Here is a 22,785-nt window from a genome sequence, read left to right as displayed (position 1 = left end):
ATTACAGGCATGAGCCACTGCACCTGGCCCTATTATTTTTTAATTTTTTGTAAAGATGTGTCTCGATATGTTGTCCAGGCTGGTCTCAAACTCCTAGCTTCAAGAGATCCTCCCTGCCTCAGCCTCGCAAAGGACTAGGATTACAACTACAGGCAAAAGCCACTGCACCTGGCCAAATTTCATGTGTGATAGTGGCATTGTGATTATGTCGCAGAATGTCGTTGCTCTTAGGAGATAAACGAAGGATTCGCAGCTGAAATGTCATGTCACAATTTACTTTCAATTATCCAAGAAAAAAAGTGTGTGTGGTACACATGTGTACATAAAGTATCTAAACATGTTCATTGGTGAATCTAGGAAAAGAATACAAATGTGTTCACTATACTTTCACCTTTGCTGCAGGATTGAAATTTTTTAAAATAAAAAGCAATCACTGAAAGTCTTCTTTCTGCTTAAGTTTGAAATGTAGAATGATAAAAAAATTTTAATGAAAAATAAACAGTTTAACTTACAGCTAAGAGTTGTCTTATAAGCATGTCTGAGGCTTTCTCGGAAATGTTGCCAACAAAAACAGTAGTAGTAGGACCACAATTTTCATCATTTTCTTTAGCCTTTAAGCCTGGATGATCCTTTCTTGCGCCCAAATGCTTTCCAACCATAGACACGGTGGGTACTAAGACCTAAGGTGAAGAAACAAAATAAAAATTGATCCAGCAATTAAATTTCCTACCACAATTAACATTAGGCTAAAAACATCAGGATTAAATATATACAGCACATTATTTAAGCTCTGCATGCTTGTATGCTTCTAAAGCTCCTAAAGTGCATAGCACATTTCATTAATGCAAACTTATTTGTGACAAGTAAACTTCTACTACTAGATTACCTTTTTTCTTAAAAAAGAAACAAATATAACCAAGAAAACTTTGTTATGTTTAAGACATAATTTTTACTTTTATTTTCTGAAACGGAATTTCACTCTGTCATCCAGGCTGGAGTGCAGTGGCATAATCTCAGCTCACTGCAACCTCCGCCTCCTGGGTTCAAGGGACTCTCCTGCCTCAGCCTCCCGAGTAGCTGAGATTACAGGTGCGTGCCACCACGCCTAGATAATTTTTTGTATTTTTAGTAGAGACAGGGTTTCACCATATTGGCCAGGCTAGTCTTGAACTCCTGGCCTCAGGTGATCCTGGCCTATGTCTTGAACATTTAAAATTTATGCCTTAGGTCATATACCTTAGGAAGGTAGGAGGAAACATGTAAAAGGTAGTCCACACAAATTTCATTTCAAAATTTTAATTTTTACAAGGATTCCTATGTTCTTTTAAGAGATCAGACATGTCACATCCTTCTCCCATCTCCCAGGACCAAGATGAGAAGGCAATGAAGAGCCAAAGTCCTAAATGTGTAATAACAAGTATATGAAGAGTCTAGAGAGTAACAGGAAAACCACAGAATTATCTACTTAGGGAGTACATTGCAGAGGCAACTGCATATACGCACACCTAAGTGAAAATGATACTTATTCAAATAAATGATATGCTCTACAGGGGTGCTATCATTCTGTCCTTGTTATTCTTTTAAATACTCATAATTTATCTAAGTTTATCACACTGTTTAGCTTAAAAGCACTAGCACTACCATAACTCATGATTCCTCCTTTAAGTTATACTTACAGTTGGAGCAGGAGCCATAATGCTCATTGGTACAGGAATCATTGGGGTCCCTAAGAAAAGAAAAACCACACTGATTTTATATGACTGCATTCTCTATCAACAACATGCCACACAATTAAGTATCCTTACTCATAATTAACGTAAGTGGAAATATAGGACAAATGAAAATGAAATACTGACAAATACTATCTTATTTTCAAAAGGAATGTGGTATCAGGTTGGTCCATGTAAACTTACAAAAAAAGACCATCCTGAAAACAAAATGACCACCTCAATATGCTTTTGACTTAAAGAGCATAAAATTCTGGACAGTTATCCATTCGGGTTCATGTGGTTCGGTGATCCTCAAAACCAACGCCTTTCACAAATACAGACTGACTTATAGGTGAACAATGCTATTAAAGAATCCTTTAAAAGTAAAAACAGCTGGGTGCAGTGGCTCACGCCTGTAATTCCAACTCTTAGGGAGGCACAGGCGGGAGGATAGATTGAGCCCAGGAGATGGAGACCTGCCTGGGCAAAACAGTGAGACCCCGTTCTCCACAAAAAGGAAAAAAAAAAAAAAAAAAAAAAGACCAAAAAAAAAAAAGGTAAAACACGTCGTACAGCATGGTGATACAGTTAGTAAGTGTACTATATTCTTGAAAATAACTAAGAGAAAATCTCCACTTAAAATCTAGAGTGTTCTCACAACAACAAAAAATAAGTATGTAAAGTAATACACCATGTGTTAATTAGCTCAATTTAGTCATTCCACAACATGTTATTTCAAAACGTTGTGCACGATAAACATATAAAATTTAGTCAAATAAATAAAGTAAAAACAAATCCTTTGAAAGTTATTTTAAGCATGAGATGAGAAATTTATGTGGAAATCTAAGAAGATCTTGTTATTCCTGGTTCTTTCACAGAAAATAAAAATCATGGGCCGGGCGCAGTGGCTCACGTCTGTAATGCCAGCACTTTGGGAGGCAAAGACGGGTAAATCACCTGAGGTCAGGAGTTTGAGACTAGCCTGACTAACATGGAGAAGTTTCGTTTCTACTAAAAATACAAAAATTAGCCAGGCGTAGTGGTGCGTGCCTGTAATCCCAGCTACTTGGGAGGTTGAGGCAGAATTGCTTGAACTCGGGAGGCAGAGGTTGCAGTGAGCCGAGATCACACCATTGCACTCCAGCCTGGGGGACAAGTGCAAGACTCTGTCCCAAATAAATAAATAAATAAATAAAATCATGCTTGTAGTTACAGCTATTCTGGAAGCTGAGGCACAAGGATCCCTGAGCCCAGGAGTTCAAGGCTGCGGTGTGCTATCATTGTGCGTGTGTATAACCACTGTACTCTAGCCTAGGAAACATAGCAAAACTCTATTTAAAAAAAAAAAGGCGGGGAGTGAGGGGACACAGTAGCTCACACCCATAATCCAAACACTTTGGGAGGCCAAGACAGGCAGATCGCTTGAGCCAACATGGAAAAACCCCATCTCTACAGAAAATACAAAAATTAGCCAACCATGGTGGCACACACTCACAATTTCAGTTACTAGGGAGACTGAGTCAGGAGAATCACCTGAACCCAGGAGGCGGAGACTGCAGTGAGCCGTAATGGCACCACTGCACTCCAGTGACAGAGTGAGACTCTCAAAAAAAGCAAAAAAAAAAAAAAAAAAAAATCAAAGAAATTTAAAATATTTTCTATAAACCCAATCTACTGGTAAGGAAATTAAAGCACAGATTCTCCATAACTATCTTTTCTGATTCTAAGCAAGTGATTAAGCTTACTGCCACCACCCCCACCTCCCCACAAGACAGGGTCTTTCTTCCCTATGTTGTCCAGGCTGATCTTGAACTCCTGGGTTCAAGAAATCCTCCTGCCTCAGCCTCCCAAAGTGATGGGATTACAGGTATGAGCCACCATGCCCAGCCGATAACTTCTAGAACACTCGGGCTTTGCATCATGGTTATAGTAAGGCCCATCGAAAAACGGATCTGAGTCAGGCATGGTGGCACACACCTATAGTCTCAGCTACTCAGGAGGCTGAGGCAGGAGGATCAGTGGAGTCCAGTTGAGTCCAGGAGATAGAGGCCACATTAAGTTATGGTTATGCCACTGTACCCTGAGCCTGGGAGACAGAGAGAGATCCTGTCTCAAAAAAATTAATAAATTAAAAATTAAAATCCAGATCTGCATTATGAGCCTATAAATATATGAAGAAAATCAGGATATACGGACCAAAGAGAAAACTGATGCCCAAATGAAAGTTGTTCAAAACACTTTCCTTCTATAACTATTAATCTGTTTGATGGCTGATAACTTTATTCAGTTTTCTGCAACATTTTCTCAACAGAATTTCCTTTCAGCAAAATTTATTTTAAGAAAAAATTTTGTCCAAAGGGCTAGCTAGAGCCCTCCGGCAGAATTTAGTCTATTTATGGTCCATTATAAAACAACTAAGTTACTACTTAAAATCAGTAATTGTTACATAGGATAATAAAGGAGTGGTATAAACTTTTACATTACTCCTCTGGCAGCTGATGATAACAAATATACATCCATGATTATCTAGAAGCACAGCTTAAAGCAGCTCCACTACAAGCATAATGTCTAAAATAGCTTATTAAAGTACTGCATTCTATTCCATAATATACGTGCATAAACAGTTGTTCTGATTTTTTTTTCTTTTTGAGACAAAGTTGCATTCTTGTTGCCCAGGCTGGAGTGCAGTGGCATGATCTCGGCTCACTGCAACCTCTGCTTCTCAGGTTCAAGCGATTCTCCTGCCTCAGCCTCCGGAGTAGCTGGGAGTACAGGCCTGAGCCACCACGCCCGGCTAATTTTTTGTATTTTTAGCAGAGACGGCATTTCGCCATGTTGGCCAGACTGGTCTCGAACTCCTGAACTCAGGTGATCCACCCACCTTGGCCTCCCAAAGTTCTGAGGTTACAGGCGTGAGCCACTGTGCCCGGCCTGATTTTTTTAAATTATGATTTTCCCCCAATTCTTGAAGTGTTAAATAATATTCCACAGAAATTCCCATATTTATCTTGGGGCTTTTCAGACCTAAGGGTAGAAGGCTCCCAAAGCTGAGCCTGTGGCAATAAATTAAAAATTTTACAATGAGTAGTTGAATCCAAAATAAAGACAAGGTCAGGTGCAGGGGCTCACATCTGAAATCCCAGAACTTTGGAAGGCTGAGGCGGGAGTATACCTTGACCCCAGAAGTTGAAGACCAGCCTGGACAAGATGGTGAGACCCCCATCTTTATAAAATGTTTTTTAAAAAAATTTTAATTAACAGAACATGGTGGCACAAGCCTGTGGTCCCAGCTACTCAGGAGGGCTGAGATGGGAGCCCAGGAGGTCAAGGCTGCAGTGAGCCATGATCATGCCACTGTACTCCAGTCTGGGCAACAAAGTGAGGCCTCGCCCAAAACACACATACACACACGCGCACAAACAAAATAAAGACAAATGTGCTGTTTATACAACCCCCGTAACATACATGCTATGAATTAACAACCCATCATGAGTCAGCCAACTGCAATGTTCTTAAGTCAAAAGAAAAATTTCTTATAAGCAAAGATTTTTGTTTTTTCAAAGATGAGGTCCCACGCTTTGGACTTGAACTCCTGGGCTCAGGCCATCCTCCCACCTCAGTCTCCTGAATAGCCAGGACAACAGACACGCACCACCACACCCAGAATAAGCAATGTTAACTATGTACTTCAGGATAATGGTTCTCAAATGTGGATTCTCCATGCTTAAATGAGTGCCAAAAATTACCTGTGAACTTGTTAAAAATTAAGAATCCTGAGCCCCAATTTCTGAGGATCTGATTCAGGGGGTTGGAGCAGGGTCTGAACATTTTTTTTAACTCCATAAATCTTTACTTATATTGACTTATACACTTTTAAGTATCTGGAAAAATAAAGAAAAAACTAATAACCTTATTGCTTCCCTTTTTGATAAGGGGATAGCAATAGCAGTTATGGGAGTATATGAAGAAAATTTTTCACTGTATTACTTTCTGTATTTTTTTTGTTTGTTTTTGAACAACGTGTATGTATTACCCATTTTTTTTAAATATAGAATTTTTAGGCCGGGCATGGTGGCTCACACCTGTAATCCTGCACTTTGGGAGCCGGAGGCCGGCGGATCATTTGAGGCCAGGAGTTCGAGACCAACCTGGCCAACATAGCAAAACCCTGTCTCTACTAAAAATACAAAACTTAGCCAGGCATGGTGGCAGATGCGTGCAATCCCAGCTACTCAAGAGGCTGAGGCAGAGAACTGCTTGAGCCTAGGAGGTGGAGGTTGCAGTGAGCTGAGATCGTGCCACTGCACTCCAGCCAAGGTGACAGAGCAAGACTCTAGCTCAAAAAAAAGAAAAAAAATAATTTTTTAAAAACTTTCCAGATGAGAAGAAAAAAAAAATTTCCAGATGAGTTTGATACTCAGCCAGATATAAAAGCCACTGCTATAGGAAAGAAACATCCACATTTCCCAAACGATGCTGAGAGGCATCTTCACTAACACAGTCACATATCTAACACTTTCCTGAAGTTGGTATCACAAAGACAAAAGTACAAGTTTAACAACAAAAAACAGTATCAACAAACTTACCTGGAGGTACAGGTGGAGGAAATCCTGGAAACTGCGGGGGTGGGATCCCTGGTGGGAGTGCTGGGATTCCCATGGGAGGGCGATTCAAATGAGGGGGAAAAGACATTCTTACCGCAGCAGTCTAAAGAAAAAAGGACATGACAAATCATTTTATTTGAAAACTTCACAATTTTATATGCCTTCTTTGTTGACTTTCATTTTTAGAGTATCTGCAAAATTCTGAACTTTTCTTACCCAAAGAAGTTGGCAAAGACCCTCTTTTCATTGAGAATTCTTACAACTTAGATTTTTTCTAAAATAAGTTTCCAAAATGTACATGATCCAAGTTCAGGACAGACTCCTACAATCATGTAGGAATACATATAAAAGAAGAAAAAAATTGTGAGATTCAGTTAATATCCAAAAATTAAATACCAAACATAAACGAATCTTTTTAGACCAAACTGAGAATCCAGATGGGTATCTAATTGTTTTTAAGTGTTCTGATACATTGTTTTTTTTTGAGACAGAGTCTCAGTCTGTGGACAGGCTAGAGTGCAGTGGCGCAATCTCCGCTCATTGCAACCTCCGCCTCCTGGGTTCAAGCAATTCTCCTGCCTGAGCCTCCCGAGTAGCTGGGACTACAGGAGTGTACCACCACACCCAGCTAATTTTTGTATTTTCAGTAGAGACCCCTGTCTCATGTTTCACCATGCTGGCCAGGATGGTCTCCATCTCTTGACCTCAAGTGATCCACCCTCCTTGGCCTCCCAAAGTGCTGGGATTACAAGCATGAGCCACCTATGCCTGGCCTCTTTCTTTTTTTTTTTTGTCGAGATGGAGTCTCGCTCTATGGCCAGGCTGGAGTGCAGTGGTGCAATCTCGGCTTACTGCAACCTCCATCTCCTGGGTTCAAGAAATTCTCCTGCCTCAGCTTCCTGAGTAGCTGGGATTACATGTGTGCGCCACCACGCCCAGCTAATTTTTATCTTTTTAGTAGAGACAGGGTTTCACCATGTTGGCCAAGATGGTCTCGGTCTCCTGATCTCATGATCTGCCTGCCTCAGCCTCCCAAAGTGCTAGTATTACAGGCCTGAGCCACCACGCCCAGCCCATTTTTCTTATTATCTATCAGAATCCTAAAAACTAAAGGTACCAAGTTACACAGTATTTGTTGCTTCAATGCTGGCCACGTCCTAAGAGACAAATGTGCTCATAAACTATACATCTCAGTAGGGGGAAATAAACTCCTGACTTCCAGTCATATAGTAACCATTCAAATATAAAGAGAACATACAACTTTTGACAAGAGAAAAAAAAAGTCATAGTTTTTTTAAACTTAAAAGTAAACCTTGTAACCATTCTTGAATCAAAACTGAAGAATCAGAAGCTAGCATTTGATTTTTTAAAGTTTAACAACAGGTTGGTTGCAGTGGCTCATGCCTGTAATCCCAACACTTTGGGAGGTCAAAACGGGTGGATCACCTGAGGTCAGGAGTTCGAGACCAGCCTCACCAACATGGTGAAACCCCATCCCCACTAAAAATACACATACACACACACACAAATTAGCAGGGTATGGTGGTGTGCGCCTGTAATCCCAGCTACTCAGGAGGCTGAGGCAGGAGAATCACTTGCAATCTACTGCACTCCAGCGTGGGTGACAGAGGAAGACTCTGTCTCAGGGTGGGAAGAAAAAGAAAAACAAAAAAAAGAACATATTTAACTGTTTCACTCAGTTTGTCATGTTAAAGAAAACTTTGTCATTTTGTTAAGTATTGCCATTTAATGTTAATATTTAAATATTAGCATTTTTAGTATTAAAAACAATTTCCAAATTAGCCAAGCATGGTAGTGCATACCTATGGTCCCAACTACTTGGGAGGCTGACGCAGGAGGATGGCTTGAGGCTGAGAGACAGAGCAAGACCCTGTCACAAAAAAAAAAAAAAAAAAAAAAATTTTTTTTCACCTCAAACTATTTTCAGCAACACACTTTTTTTTTTTTTTTTTTTAAGAAACAGGGTCGGCCAGGCGCGGTGGCTCACGCTTGTAATCCCAACACTTTGGGAGGCCAAGGCGGACAGATCACCTGAGGTTGGGAGTTCAGGACCAGTCTAGCTAACATGGAGAAACTCCATCTCCCCTAAAAATACAAAATTAGCTGGGCACGGTGGCGCATGCTTGTAATCCCAGCTACATGGGAGGCTTAGGCAGGAGAATCGCTTGAACCAGGGAGGTGGAGGTTGCAGTGTGCCACTGCACTCCAGCCTGGGCAACAAGAGCAAGATTCCGTCTCAAAAAACAAACAAACAAAAATATTTGTCTCTACTATTTTGTCTTTTATGTTTTACAGAAACATAAAAACAGAAAACATAAAAAGTGTAAAAGTCTTCCACTTCCTTGCCCCCAATCCCAACAGTTTGGTATCTACTGCTGTGCTCTTCTTAATATCTTTCTATAAACTAATAATTTTTATTTTTCTACAAGCAATCACATCATGTGAATTTCTCCCTCATTATAATTGCCATCTCTTCACGTCAGTTCACAAGTTTTATTCCAAGCCGGGACGGTGGCTCACATCTGCAATCCCAACACTTTGGGAGGCCAAAGCAGGTGGATCACTTGAGGTCAAGAGTTCTAGACCAGCTTGGCCAACATGGTGAAATCCCATCTCTACTAAAAATACAAAAAATAGCCAAGTGTGGTGGCACATGTCTGTAATCCCAGCTACTTGGGAGGCTGAGGCAAGAGAATCACTTGAACCCAGGGTGCGGAGTTTGCACTGAGCTGAGATCGTGCCACTACACTCCAGCCTGGGTGACAGAGAGTCTGTCTAAAAAAATAATAATAATAAAAATAAAGTCTTATTCTACTCTTTATAATGCAGTAAATTGGCCGGGCGCGGTGGCTCACGCCTATAATCCCAGCACTTGGGGAGGCCAAGGTGGGCGGGTCACAAGGTCAAGAGATAGAGACCATCCTGGCCAGCATGGTGAAACCCCGTCTCTACTAAAAATACAAAAATTAGGAGAGGGGGTGGCTGCAGTAGTGAGAGACTGGTGCTGCAGCTCTTTCCCTGCAGTCCAGCCAAGGAAGCGTGCATCCCTGGCGCTTCCTTCTCTTCGGACAGAGAGCTTGGGATGTGATAATGCCAGCCAGACTTCGCAGAGCCATGGTCAGATCTACCGTACACTGTCAAAAGCACATCAGTGCAAAGAATTGGTCATCTAATGTTAAAACCACTTAAGGAATTTGAAAAAACAACATGCAGCACACTGACAATACATCAAAACTTGGATTTGTTCCTTCCTGATAATACAGCTGGTGGTTTGAATAAGTCTCAGATCCTGTAAATGAACCAAAAAATAAATAAAAAAATCAAATACAAGCATTGTCTCTCCATTAAATGCTGCTCACTGCCAAGACAAAAAGGTACACCTTCCAACCATGAAATCCTTTGGTACTCACAAGAGAGTGACCCACAAACCAAATCTATTGGGGTCTAAGTGGTTTATAAAAATATTAAAGAGGTATTTCTCATCTGTATCAATGGAAACATTTATTCCAAAACAAGGCTTTCCACGTATCAAGAGACCACTAAAAGCATCCAGGACCAAGCAGCCATCCAGGACCAACCTTCCAGTTCTGTCTGTGAATGAGGTAAAGTTGGGGTGGCCATGGCTCATGTGCTTAGTGATCACTGCTCACGCTAAACCAGCGTGCACTGCACCCCAGCCTTACCGCCAACTTAAGAAACTGGCAGTCAACTCAGACTTCTCCATCAAGATCTTTGAAGCCTAATAAATATCCAAAGAGATTCAAAATCTTAATTTTTAAGAATCAATGATACATATAAAAACAAAATACAGGCCGGGCGCAGTGGCTCACCCCTGTAATCCCAGCACTTTGGGAGGCCGAGGTGGGTGGATCACGAGGTCAGGAGATCGAGACCACGGTGAAACCCCGTCTCTATTAAAAATACAAAAGAAAAAAAAAATTAGCTGGGTGCAGTGGCCGGCGCCTGTAGTCCCAGCTACTCGGGAGGCTGAGGCAGGAGAACGGCCTGAACCTGGGAGGCGGAGCTTGCAGTGAGCCAAGATTGAGCCACTGCACTCCAGCCTGGGTGACAAAGCAAGACTCTGTCTCAAAAAAAAAAAAAAACAATACAGGCAATAAAACATGAAAAAAATTACAAAAATTAGCCAGGCGTAGTGGCACATGCCTGTAGTCCCAGCTCTCAGGAGGCTAAGGCAGGAGAATTGCTTGAACCCGGGAGGCGGAGGCTGCAGGGACCCGAGATCAAGCCACTGCACTCCAGCCTGGCGACAGAGCAAGACTGTCTCAAAAATAATAAAATAATAACAATGCAGTAAATTATTATAGTACATATTTATTTAACCAACATTAATAGCTGGCTCCACTTTCAGCTCTCACAAATAATGCTGAACATTCCTGGAGATAATAGACATATAACTGTATGCATCTGTACAGGTAATTCTCTAATACAGGTTAGAACTATATGTATCTGATTAGCTGGGCGTAGTGGCAGGTGCCTGTATAGTCCCAGCTACTCAGGAGGCTGAGGCAGGAGAATCGCTTGAACCTGGGAGGTGGAGGTTGCAGTGAGCCAAGATGGCGCCATTGCACTCCAGCCTGGGCGACAGAGCGAGACTCCATGTCAAAAAAAAAAAAAACTATATGTATCCAAACTTTACCTCCAAAATCATCCCTGAAAACTAGCATTTATATTCCCACCACCAGAATATGGGTATGCCCTTTCCTTATATCCTCATCACTGCTAGAATAGATCAGTGTCAAAATTCTCACAATTTTATAAGTAAAATACACTCTTATTTCAATTTACATTTCCCTCATGACTAATGAGGTTGAGTATCTGTTTACCTGTTTACTAGACATTTCTTTAAAACAGAAAAGCATGACCTACATGCTCACAGCTCTACTTCCTCAGAATTCCTTTGACTTAAATTGACTTAAATTGGGGTAATACCATATTCAATAAAACTAAACTTCAACTTCAAAAACACAGTATACTTAAAATATTTAGAAAACTTTATAGGTAAAGGAATCCTGGATGCTTTTAGTGGTCTCTTGATATGTGGAAAGCCTTGTTTTGGAGAGATGGTGGCCTGGAACAGGTGGTAGTGGTGAAAGTGCTATCAAGTTGCTCGATCCTGGATATATTTTGAAGGCAGCCAATAGGATTTGCTGAGGGACAGTATTACACATGGGATTTAAGAGAGAGAAATGCAGAGTTATCTTATGGCACTGAAATCACTTCCATAGCATTTTTAAAAATATTGAAAGTACCTCACTTTTAGAAGGTTCAAAGCACCTTTTCCTGCTAAGTACGAAACTCTATAGCCCACGATAATAAAAATGGGAACCTGGGCCAGGTGCAGTGGCTCATACCTGTAATCCCGGCACTTTGGGAAGCCAAGGCATGCAGATCACTTGAGCTCAGGAGTTCAAGACCAGCCTGGGCAGCATGGTGAAACCCCATCTCTACCAAAAATACAAAAAATTAGCGAGGTGTGGTAGCATGCACCTGTGGTCCCAGATACTCAGGAGGCTGAAACGGGAGAATCGCTTGAGCCCGGGAGGTGGAGGTTGCAATGAGCCGAGCTCACACCACTGCATTCAAGCCTGGGCGACAGAATGAGGCCCCCCAAAAATTAAATAAAATAACAGAAACCTATGATGGAAGGGTTCCCTATCTCTAGTGTGGTGGTGGTCACACAAGTATATGCATTTGTCTAAACTCATTGAAATTAAAACAGATGCATTTTATTGTATGCAAATTTTATCTCAAGAAATCTGGTCCAAAAACAAACCCTGAAGACGTATCTCTAGTACTCAACATATGCATGCACTCAGCTTTTCTTTTTTTCACTTTTTTCTCTTTAAATCTTTCAAACTATTTTTTTCTGTGCTCTTAAGAATACTGCAAAGTATGCAAAATATAGCAAAACACTGCTAATAAGCATTCCTCTATTGTAGACTTATCCAGATAGAAACAAAATTATTTCTCCCAGGATAGATTATTTTAGACTAGTTCCATCAGTGCACTACGTGCCAAATTTCTGAAATGATAATGAACTGAGATTCCTCTCAGCAAATATTCACATACAACTCACTCATTCATTCAATATCTACTTCCAATTATGTGTCAGGTCTGCAGGAATTATTCCTAGAAAAAAAAAAAGTGTTTTATGCTCAAAGAAGAATGGGAAATGCCTAACAGAAAAACTACTTTTACAGCAAAGCTTTTCAGAAGTATGAAAATACTCAATTGTTTGGAAATCTCCAAAAAAGAGTTGATCTTTTTCTGACATTGCCACTTTGCTGTTTTACCATTTTCAATGATTAAAGAGCAACACTCCTGTGCCTGCCTATAGTCACAGCTATGCAGAAGGATCGCTTGAGCCCTGGAGTTCTGGGCTGCAGCACACTACTGATCAGGTGTTCATGCTAAGTTCATTCAGCATTAATATTGTGACCTCCTGGGATGAGAGAGAACCACCAGGTTGCCAACAGAGAAGGGCAAAACTCCCAAACTGATCAATAGTGGGATTACGCCTGTGAATAGCCACTGCACTCCAGCCTGAGCAACACAGGAAGAATCCATCTTTTTAAAAACAAAAACAAGGCTGGGTGCAGTGACTCATACCTGTAATCCCAGCACTTTGGGAGGACGAGGCAGGTGGATCCTTTGAGCCTGAGTTCCAGACCCGCCTGGGCAACATGGTGAAACCCCATCTCTACCAAAAATACAAAAAAATAGCCAGGCATGGTGGTGTGCACCTGTGGTCCCAGCTACTTGGGAGGCTGGGGTGGGAGGATTGCTTAAGCCTGAAATGCAGAAGTTGCAGTGAGCCAAGATCGTAGCACTGCGCTCCAACCTGGGTGAAAGAGACCCCATCCCAAAAACCAAATAAAACAAAAAAGCAGCGCTATCTACTACTATCTATACAGAAAAATGAGTGCCTGCCTGAAACTGGGGTGGAACAGGGTGACTTGCAAACAGACAGAAGGAATCCTTTTGGGGTAATGGATGCATAACTTTGTATATTTACCAAAAAATCATTGAATTGTGCACTTATAGGTGAATTTTCTATGTCAATATAGTTCATATAGTTGCCATTTTAAAAAAGGTATATTGGCCAAGTGCGGTGGCTCACACAATCCCGACACTTTGGGAGGCCAAGGCACACAGATCACATGAGGTCAGAAGTTCCAAGACCAGCCTGGACAATATGGTCAAACCCCGTCTCTACTAAAAATAGAAAAATTAGCCAGGCATGGTGGCGGGCACCTGTAATTCCAACTTCTATGGAGGATGAGGCAAGAGAATTGCTTGAACCCGGGAGGCGGAGGTTACAGTGAGGTGAGATCGCGCCACTACACTCCAGCCTGGGCGACAGAGCGAGACTCCATCTCCAAAAAGAAAAAAAAAAAAAAAAAAAAAAGTATACCAACTCAGAAAAATCGGCAAAATCTATTTAAGAACTGTAGATTAGGTATTTTATCAATGTTAGTTTCCTGATTTTGATTGTTGTACTGTTGTTACATAAGACTAGTCCTAATTTTTAGGAAATACACTTAAGTATTTATGGGTTAAGGGGCATCGTATCTGCAACTTACTAGCAAAACATTTCAGAAGAAACCTATGAAGAGAAGAGAAGGATAAAACAAATTGGCAAAATGTTAACATTTGAGGAATCTGATGAAAGATATCTGAGATTTCTTTTGTACTATTCTTGCAACTTTTTTTGTAAATCTGAAATTATGTCTAAATAAAAAGTTAAAAGCCAATACCAATAATTCTGGGTGGTGGAATTTTGTTCTTCTTTTTAGTTTCAGGAACTTTCAGTTTTCAAAAAAAGGTAGAAAAGCTATTTAAGAAGAATCAAAAATCCCCTTTTGTGAATGGCAGTGATAGTGTTTGAAAAGTCAATCAAGAGATCTCTACAATAGAGTGTTTTAGCAAGATAAGATTCATAAATCATTCCTTTGCTTCCAAAGCAATAAAATAATGTAAATTTTCACTAAATCGTGTAAATAAGAAAAGTAAACTGCTAATTTGTCTGTGGACAAAAACATAACTTGAAAATTCCAAATTCCTGTTAGGTCTGAAGTAGTTACCCAATGTTAACATGGACTAGTTTTACTTTAAAAATACATTCAGAAGGCCGGGCACGGTGGCTCACGCCTGTAATCCCACCGCTTTGGAAGGCCGAGGCGGGCGGATCACGAGATCAGGAAATCGAGACCATTCTGGCCAACACAGTGAAACCCCGCCTCTATAAAAACTACAAAAATTAGCCGGGCGTGGTGGCGCGCGCCTGTAGTCCCAGCTACTCAGGAGGCTGAGGCAGGAGAATCGCTTGAACCTGGCAGGCGGAGATTGCAGTGAGCCAAGATCGCGCTACCGCACTCCGACCTGGGCAACAGAGCAAGACTCTGCCTCAAAAAACAAACAAACAAACAAAAACCAAACAAACACAAAACAAAAAAAAATTATAGAGTCAGGGTTGGACTCTTACATTTCATTGAAAATTCTTAAATAACAAATTATGTCAATATAGATTTAAATGCTTACTGTGTGTTACCTGGATACTACACGAAGGATTTTACATACGTTTTTCTCAATCCCCAACCCCAATAACGATAGATACGTTCATTTTACAGAGGAACAAAAACCAAAGCTTAAAACAAAAAGAAAAAAGAAAAAGAAAAACCATAGCTTTAAGTTAAATGAATTATAATAGTATAAGTTTCACTTGAATCACGAGTAACTTATGACCAACTTAATCCCTTTCAAGTCCTCTGAATGTTTTTGGAAATAGCCTTTAAAAAAATTAAAAGCTCCAAAGACAATACAAAAATTATTTATACATTACTGCCAACGGCCTAATACACAGAGTACTTCACACTAATACAGCAGTAGGGTGCAACAGAGGTCCAATCTCTTCCCTTCTCTTGGCTCCACTCTGCCCAGTATCAAAATGGCATTTCCATGGCAATACAAATCCATATTATATAACCTCCGAAAAATCTTCATAGTCCTACGTCTATTCCGGAAAACCGTATTTAAAAGCATGATTGACGACCAAAGAAAAATGAGAAAGTAACATTTTAATGTGGAGCTTAGTAATCGCCTAGAATGAATGGCGATATACAGTTTACTGCACCCTCCAATGCGCAAAAGAGGCAGGATGGCAAAATTCATGACTATCTTAAGCAAGCCAGGAGACTGCTAAAAAGGTAGGTATTAGCTCAATTCCAAGGGAGTGGGGCCCATTCACTTGGTGGCGGGCTCTAGATGGCCAAAGAGGAAGGGAAAGATAGCCGTTGGTGGCCAGCACCTCGCTAAAAAGGGTGAGGAGAGGCTAACTTCAAGGCAACGGCTGGGGCGAGAGTGTCCCAGGCCCGAAAACCTACTGTGGGGCTCCGGTAAGTAAGGGGGCTCAGGGAAGGGCTCCCCTGAGGCAGATCGATCGTTTTGTATCTAACGTGGAGCCCAGAAGGGGCAGAGACGATTCACTCCGCGGCGGAACGTGGAAGGGAAAGGGAAAGTGGGCGACAATGCAAGACGGAAAGCTCAAGCCGTAGGTCTGGCCTCCACCAGCTCCGGCTGGGCCCACAGGTTCTCCAGGCCTTAGAGAAGAGGAGAAACCAAGCCTCGTGCCGACCCCTCCCCCACCCCCGCCTCCGCGCCCCCCCTTACCTCTACCCCACCCTGGCGCTTTCGCAGCTACCCCGGCTTTTCCTCCTCCACCAGCTGAGGCACCCGGTCTCCCGGTTTCCACACGAGTTCAGAGACACAAACTCACCCGCCGCTGAGAAAACGGTACTGCCTTCGCGGCCTTCTGGGATCCAGGTTACGAGTGCGCTCCACGGGTTCGAGATTTCTGCCCGCCGCTCGCCAGGGAGACTGAATGCCCAAGCGCCTACTCGCACAGGCCGCAAATACGGCCGCGCTGCGCGGGGAGCTGCTGGAGGTCTTCCTCTTGCCCGGCGTGCACTGCGGCCGGGGGCGGGGACGCGGAACCATAGAGAAGAACGCATATAGATCGTCTCCGCTGTTGGCTCTGACTCACCAAGCCGAGTCGAATAACCATAGAGAAGCAGCGTCTAGCTGCTACTAGAAAGGCCCGAACTGTAAATTATGACCCACCATGTTTGATTGGAGCGGACTGAATCTTACGACTACGGGACGCCATCTTGAGGTCAAGGTTCCGCCTGGGCACGGAGCGAGGAGTGTTAGAGGGTTTCTCACTTTTCGTAGTTTTTCGGGGCGTAGAACCTTGCTTTGTGATTCCTTGAGGTTCGAGGAACTGATAACTGGGCGCGATCCGCAACCTTAGTGTTAAACCCCAAGTGCTGTTATGACAACTACTCGAGATCAAATAATTGGCAAAGGCTGTGGAGGTTTTTTGAAAAGCAAAAGCTTATGCGTAGTTGCAGGGCCAAAGAGGTGGCTAGAAGATGTTTGGAAAAACATGAAAAATCCTGTAATACTAGTTAACACAGCTTTCGTTCTGTAATCTAAAAGTGCTAAAAAAAAACTTAAGTTAATGGAAATGAATAAAATTAATCATAAATGATTACGTTATTCAAATTGTGGACCTTATAGGCAATAGCTAGTTATACGCCTTTCTCAACTGCTTGCTTCTAGGAAGGCATAAAACGTATTCAGTATAAAGTTACTGCCTCCCTGAGTTCCTGGTGCTGTGCTAAGTGCTGGAAGTATGAAGGCAAATGGAAGTGAGATTTGTTCCTGTCCTGCAAGAACTGTGAACCCGGTGAAATAGATGACAAACCATGAGCAGCCTAATATAAAATTGAAACATGCCTACACACTTCCTGCCTGCCTCTCCTACTTAATTTTACTCTAAAGCACTCATAACCATCTATCAAAACATACATTTTTCTTGCTGATTTTATGGTCCGTCACTACCCCCACTAGAATGTGAATGTAAGCAATGCATGGATTGCCTGTTTTGTGCAAGAACAGGTCCTGGTACATAGCAAGCGCTCAATAAATATTTGTTGAGTGACAGAAATGATTACTGGCTGGGCGCGGTGGCTCACGCCTGTAATCCCAGCACTTTGGGAGGCCAAGGCAGGTGGATCACCAGAGGTTAGGAGTTCGAGGCCACCCTGGCCAACATGGCAAAACCCCGTCTCTACTGAAAATACAAAAATAAGCCGGGCGTGGTGGCAGGCGCCTGTAATCCCAGCTACTCGGGAGGCTGAGGCAGGAGAATCGCTTGAACCCGGGAGGCGGAGGTTGCAGTGAGCTGAGATGGCACCACTGCACTCCAGCCTGGGCAACAGAACGAGACATTGTCTCAAAAAAAAAAAAAAAAAAAAAGAAAGAAAGAAAAAGAAATGATTAACATATGATGAGTACCGATAGAACACAAAATTTAGTGGGAACACAAATGAGAAAGTAGCACTCATTACTACCATCTGCAAAATTTACATCCGTCTATATTTCTGCTTGCTAGGTTTCCTTACCATTAACTAAGGTTAACACCTTTGGCCGTGCGTGGTGACGAGTGCCTGTAGTCCCAGTTACTTGGGAGACGAAATTAACTTATGTATGTTTGTACTTTGTTCAGTAAAGTGCTATTCAAATTTATAGTTTTTATAGTGCAACTCTATAATGCTATTTATTGTTTGTAAATAAAATGAGTTTGTGTCATTTTTTTGTTTTGTGTTTTGTTTTTTGAGGAGGTGTCTCTGTTTCCCAGGCTAGAGTGCAATGACGTGATCTTGGCTCAGTGCAATCTCTGCCTCCCGGGTTCAAGCGATTCTTTTGCCTCAGCCTCCCCAGTAGCTGGGATTACAGGCGTATGTCACCATACCTGGCTAACTTTTGTATTTTTAGTAGAGATGGGGTTTCACCATGTTGGCTAGGTTGATCTCCAACTCCTGACCTCAGGTGATCCGCCCACCTGGACCTCCCAAAGTGCTGGGATCAAAGCTGTGAGCCACCATGGCCACCCAAGAGTTTGTGCCTATTTACAACAAAAGGCATAAACAGAAATCTCAGATTACTCTGTGTCCCTTTTTATTATTTGAAACATTGTACATGAATTTGTGTTTACTGTGTAATAAAGGGAGCCCTCAGGCAACAATTTGCTAACTTTCCTACCTTAGACAATTTGTTGCTTATGTTCATGCAGCATCCATTCCCCTTGCCTTTAGTAATGAACCTTCCACATTTTTTAAAAGAAACCATCTTGGCCGGGCGCGGTGGCTCACGCCTGTAATCCCAGCACTTTGGGAGGCCGAGGCAGGCAGACCAAGACCAGCCTGACCAACATGGTGAAACCCCACCTCTACTAAAAATACAAAAATTAGCTGGGCATGTGATGTGCGCCTGTAGTCCCAGCTACTTGGGAGGCCAAGGCAGGAGAATCGCTTGAACCTGGGAGGCAGAAGTTGCAGTGAGGTGAGATTGTGCCACTGCACTCCAGCCTGGGCAACAGAGCAAGACTCCGTCTAAAAAAAAAAAAGCCAGACGCGGTGGCTCACACCTGTAATCCCAGCACTTCAGGAGGCCGAGGCGGGTGGATCACCTGAGGTCAGGAGTTCGAGACCAGCCTGGCCAACGTGGCGAAACCCTGTCTCTACTAAAAATAACAAAAATTAGCTGGGCGTGGTGGCAGGCGCCTGTAATCCCAGCGGCTCAGGGGGCTGAGGCAGGAAAATCGCTTGAACCCAGCAGGCGGAGGTTGCAGTGAGCTGAGATCATGCCATTGCACTCCAGCCTGGACAACAAGAGCAAAACTCGGTCTGAAAAAAAAAAAGAAAAGAAACCATCCTTCCACTACTCCAGATGCGTGTACTTTGGATAGGAAGTCCCAACTCTAACCAGACCACCTTAGGACACCGGAGTAAACTTATAACCTAATCAAAACCTGATAATTTAGTCCCCCATCCCTTTTTTTTTTTTTTTTTTTTTTGGTACTAGCCACTATTTAAAGCATTTTGCAAATATCAACTCCTTTAATCCTCATAACAACTCCCTGAAGTAAGAACTATTGTGATACAAATGAAGAAACCAAGGCTTGCAAAAATTAACTTATCAAAAGCTACAAAAATAGTAAGTGAGCCAGTCTGGTTCCTGAGTTCGTGCTCTGAAATATTATACTGCTTCATCCTTTCAGGAATAATCCTAAAAAGAAGGGGAGGGGTCTCTATATTTTTCATTTAAATTGATTTTTTTTTTTTTCAATTTAAGCTTAGGAAGATTTAAGCTTAAAATAGATGGGGATGAGAATGAAATCATCACAGAAGAAAGCAGAAGTTAAGACAGGGTGAGAGATTTTTGACAATATCAGTTGAGAAAATGGTTCATTCATTCATTTTGTTTGTTTTTTGGTTTGTTGTTGCTGTTGTTATTTGAGATAGGGTCTCCCTTTGTTGTCCTGGCTAGAATGCAGTGGCATGATCACGGCTCACTGCAGCCTCAACTTCCCAGGCTCCAGCGATTCTCCCACCTCAGCCTCCCAAAAGCCAGGATTACACTGAGCCCGGCTGGTTCAGCTACTCCTAAAGCCAGCTGTTCTAGGCTTCTCAGTATGTAACCCAATACATTACTTTTCCGAAATCAGTTTGAGTTGAGTTTTCTATGCCTTACACAGAAAGAACTCTAAATGATACACTTATATACCAGTTGTAGAGAACAAGCCAAGACATTCATTTGCAATGCCAGTTACCCTCCTTCTATTTTTTTCTTACAAATCCTTCCTTGCTAAGGAAACTGTAGATAATTAATTTGGGTATTACATTCTGTGTTCATTTGAACCCCATTCTTTTTTTTTTTTTTTTTTTTTTTGAGTTGGAGTTTTGTTCTCATTGCCCAGGCTGGAATAAAATGGCATGATCTCGGCTCACTGCAACCTCCGCCTCCCGGGTTCAAGCGATTCTCCTGCCTCAGCCTCCCAAGTAGCTGGGATTACAGGCACACGCCACCATGCCCAGCTAATTTTGTATTTTTAGTAGAGGTGGGGCTTCTCCATGTTAGCCAGGCCGGTCTCCAACTCCTGACCTCAGGTGATTCCCCCGTCACAGCCTCCCAAAATGCTGGGATTACAGGCATGAGCCACCACACCAGGCCTGGACCCTATTCTCATTGGCCACATCTGACCCAACTAAACAGCAGCATACCAGGAAAAATGTTGTTTAGCTGGAACTGAGCAGATCTTCTCAAAAATTGAAACTGGAGCCCAGCACAGTAGCACACACCTGTAGTCTCAATCATGAGGAGAGAGGATTGCTTGTGTGTGTGTGTGTGTGTGTGTGTGTATGTTTGCGTGTGTATGCATGCCGATCATTTTATATATATATATATATATACACACAATGCCATTATATAGTATATAAAGAATGGCATAAAATATGTAAATATAATACATATAATGCCATTATATATATAATATATGTAAATATATATAATATGTATGTGTAAATAGAGAGAAGAAGATTGAGAGAGAGAGGAAGCACATTAACACAGAATCTAGAGACCAAGCCTGGACTCCCCAGCAAGGTGGAGTAACTGAAGTTTACCAAGTTAAGTCAGGACTCTGAAAGGATGTTAAAGTGCTCCCTTGTTAGTAATAGTCCTAGGCTCTTGATAGAAGCAAACATAGTCCCCATGGAGAAAGGAATCCCTAATTTAGGCTTCAGGATTCTGATATCAAATGTGAGCTTAAAATTTAAAAATGCAGGCCAGGCATAATGGCTCATGCCTGTAATCCCAGCGCTCTGGGAGGCTGAGGCAGGTGGATCACCTGAGGTCAGGAGTTTGAAACCAGCCTGACCAACATGGAGAAACCTTGTCTCTACTAAAAATACAAAAATTAGCCAGGCATGGTGGCACTCACCTGTAGTCCCAGCTATTTGGGAGGCTGAGGCAGGAGAATTGCCTGAACCCAGGAGGCGGAGGTTGCAGTGAGCCAAGATCGCACCACTGCACTCCACCCTGGGTGACACAGCAAGACTTAGTAAAAAAAAAAATTGACCGAGTGATGTGGCTCACACTTGTAATCCCATCACTTTGGGAGGCTGAGGCAAGCGAATCACCAGAGGTCAGGAGTTTGAGTCCAGTCTGACCAACATGGAGAAATCCTGTCTCTACTAAAAATACAAAAAATTAGCCAAGCATGGTGGTGCATGCCTGTAATCCCAGCTACTCAGGAGGTTGAGGAAGGAGAATCGCTTGAACCTGGAAGGTGGAGGGTGTGGTGAGCCCAGATCACGGCATTGCACTCCAGCCTGGGTAACAAGAGCGAAACTCCGTCTAAAAAAAAAAAAAAAAAGGCCAAGCGCCAGGGATGGTGACTCACACCTCTCATCCCAGCACTTTGGGAGGCCAAGGAGGTGGATTGCTTTGAGCTCAGGAGTTCAAGACCAGCCTGGTCCACATGGTGAAACCCCATCTCCACTAAAATACAAAAATTAGCCGTGCGTAGTGGCACACGCCTGTGGTCCCAGCTACTCAGGAGGCTGAGGCAGGAGAATCACGTGAACTTGGGAGGTGGACGTTGCAGTGAGCTGAGATCGCTCCAGTGCGCTGCAGCCTGGGCAACAGAGTGAGACTGTCTAAAAAAAATTAAAGTGCCAAGAATATTAGGAATGAGCCACCGTGTGCAAACACAAAACCAACAGACTTAAATTCCCAATTCAGATATTGAAATATTAGATATGGAATATAAAAAGACTACATATGAAATCTTTAAAGGGATTTTTCTTAGGCTGAGGACAGTGGCTAACGCCTATAATCCCAGTGCATTGCGAGGCCAAGACAGGAGGATCACTTGAGTCCCGGAGTTTGAGACCAGCCTGGGCAACATAGGGAGACCCTGTCTCTAAAAAAATTTTTTTTGTAATTAGCCAGGCATGGTGGGGCACAGGTCAAGGCTGCATGAACCATGATCACACCATTGTACTTCAGCCTGGGTGACAGAGTGAGACCCTGTCCCACTCTGTAGAAGAAATAAGTAAATAAATAAATAAATTAGTCATCAATAGATGTTGAATTTTATGGAATTATTTTCTAGCAATTGTTGAAATGAACATATTAATTATCAATGACAAAACCTTTAACACTTTGAGAACATCTTATGAATTCATGATAGGGAAAGATTTCTTTTTTTTTTTTTTCTTTTTTTTGAGACGGAGTTTTACTTTGTCACCCAGGCTGGAGTGCAGTGGCGTGATCTTGGCTCACTGCAACCTCCGCCTCCCAAGTTCAAGGAATTCTCCTGCCTCAGCCTCCCGAGTAGCTGGGATTACAGGCGCCCACCACCACGCCCAGCCAATTTTCATATTTTTAGTAGAGACGGGGTTTCACCTTGTTGGCCAGGCTGATCTCGAACTCCTGACCTCAAAAGTGATCTGCCCGCCTCGGCCTCTCAAAGTGCTGGGATTACAGGCATGAGCCACTGTGCCCCGACAGGAAGGATTTCTTAA

At 42.4% G+C, this 22,785-nt stretch overlaps 1 protein-coding gene across 4 annotated transcripts in view; it reads right to left on the bottom strand.

Annotated features, from left to right (window-relative positions):
• The window catches only part of RBM25 (RNA binding motif protein 25), a 61,270-nt gene extending 43,904 nt beyond the window's left edge, over positions 1–17,366 (bottom strand). The window contains exons 1-6 of one of the 4 annotated variants that reach the window (XM_063651791.1): positions 16,131–16,300; positions 8,137–8,204; positions 6,530–6,635; positions 6,296–6,416; positions 1,677–1,726; positions 513–680 (exon numbers count right to left, since the gene is read on the bottom strand). In XM_063651791.1, coding sequence (XP_063507861.1) covers positions 513–680; positions 1,677–1,726; positions 6,296–6,401 — 324 coding nt within the window. In that variant the 5' untranslated portion in view covers positions 6,402–6,416; positions 6,530–6,635; positions 8,137–8,204; positions 16,131–16,300. Of the gene's footprint in view, positions 1–512; positions 681–1,676; positions 1,727–6,295; positions 6,417–6,529; positions 6,636–8,136; positions 8,205–11,706; positions 11,801–16,130 lie in introns of those variants that run through there. The other 3 variants (XM_063651792.1, XM_054447817.2, XM_054447815.2) reach the window with 3 other exon arrangements.
• Positions 17,367–22,785: the final 5,419 nt, after the last annotated feature.

Source organism: Pongo pygmaeus, chromosome 15 (genome assembly GCF_028885625.2).
Source record: "Pongo pygmaeus isolate AG05252 chromosome 15, NHGRI_mPonPyg2-v2.0_pri, whole genome shotgun sequence".
NCBI classification, from domain to species: Eukaryota; Metazoa; Chordata; class Mammalia; order Primates; family Hominidae; genus Pongo; species Pongo pygmaeus.
Note: the sequence above shows the minus strand (reverse complement) of the source record. Positions and strands in the feature narration are given on the sequence as shown.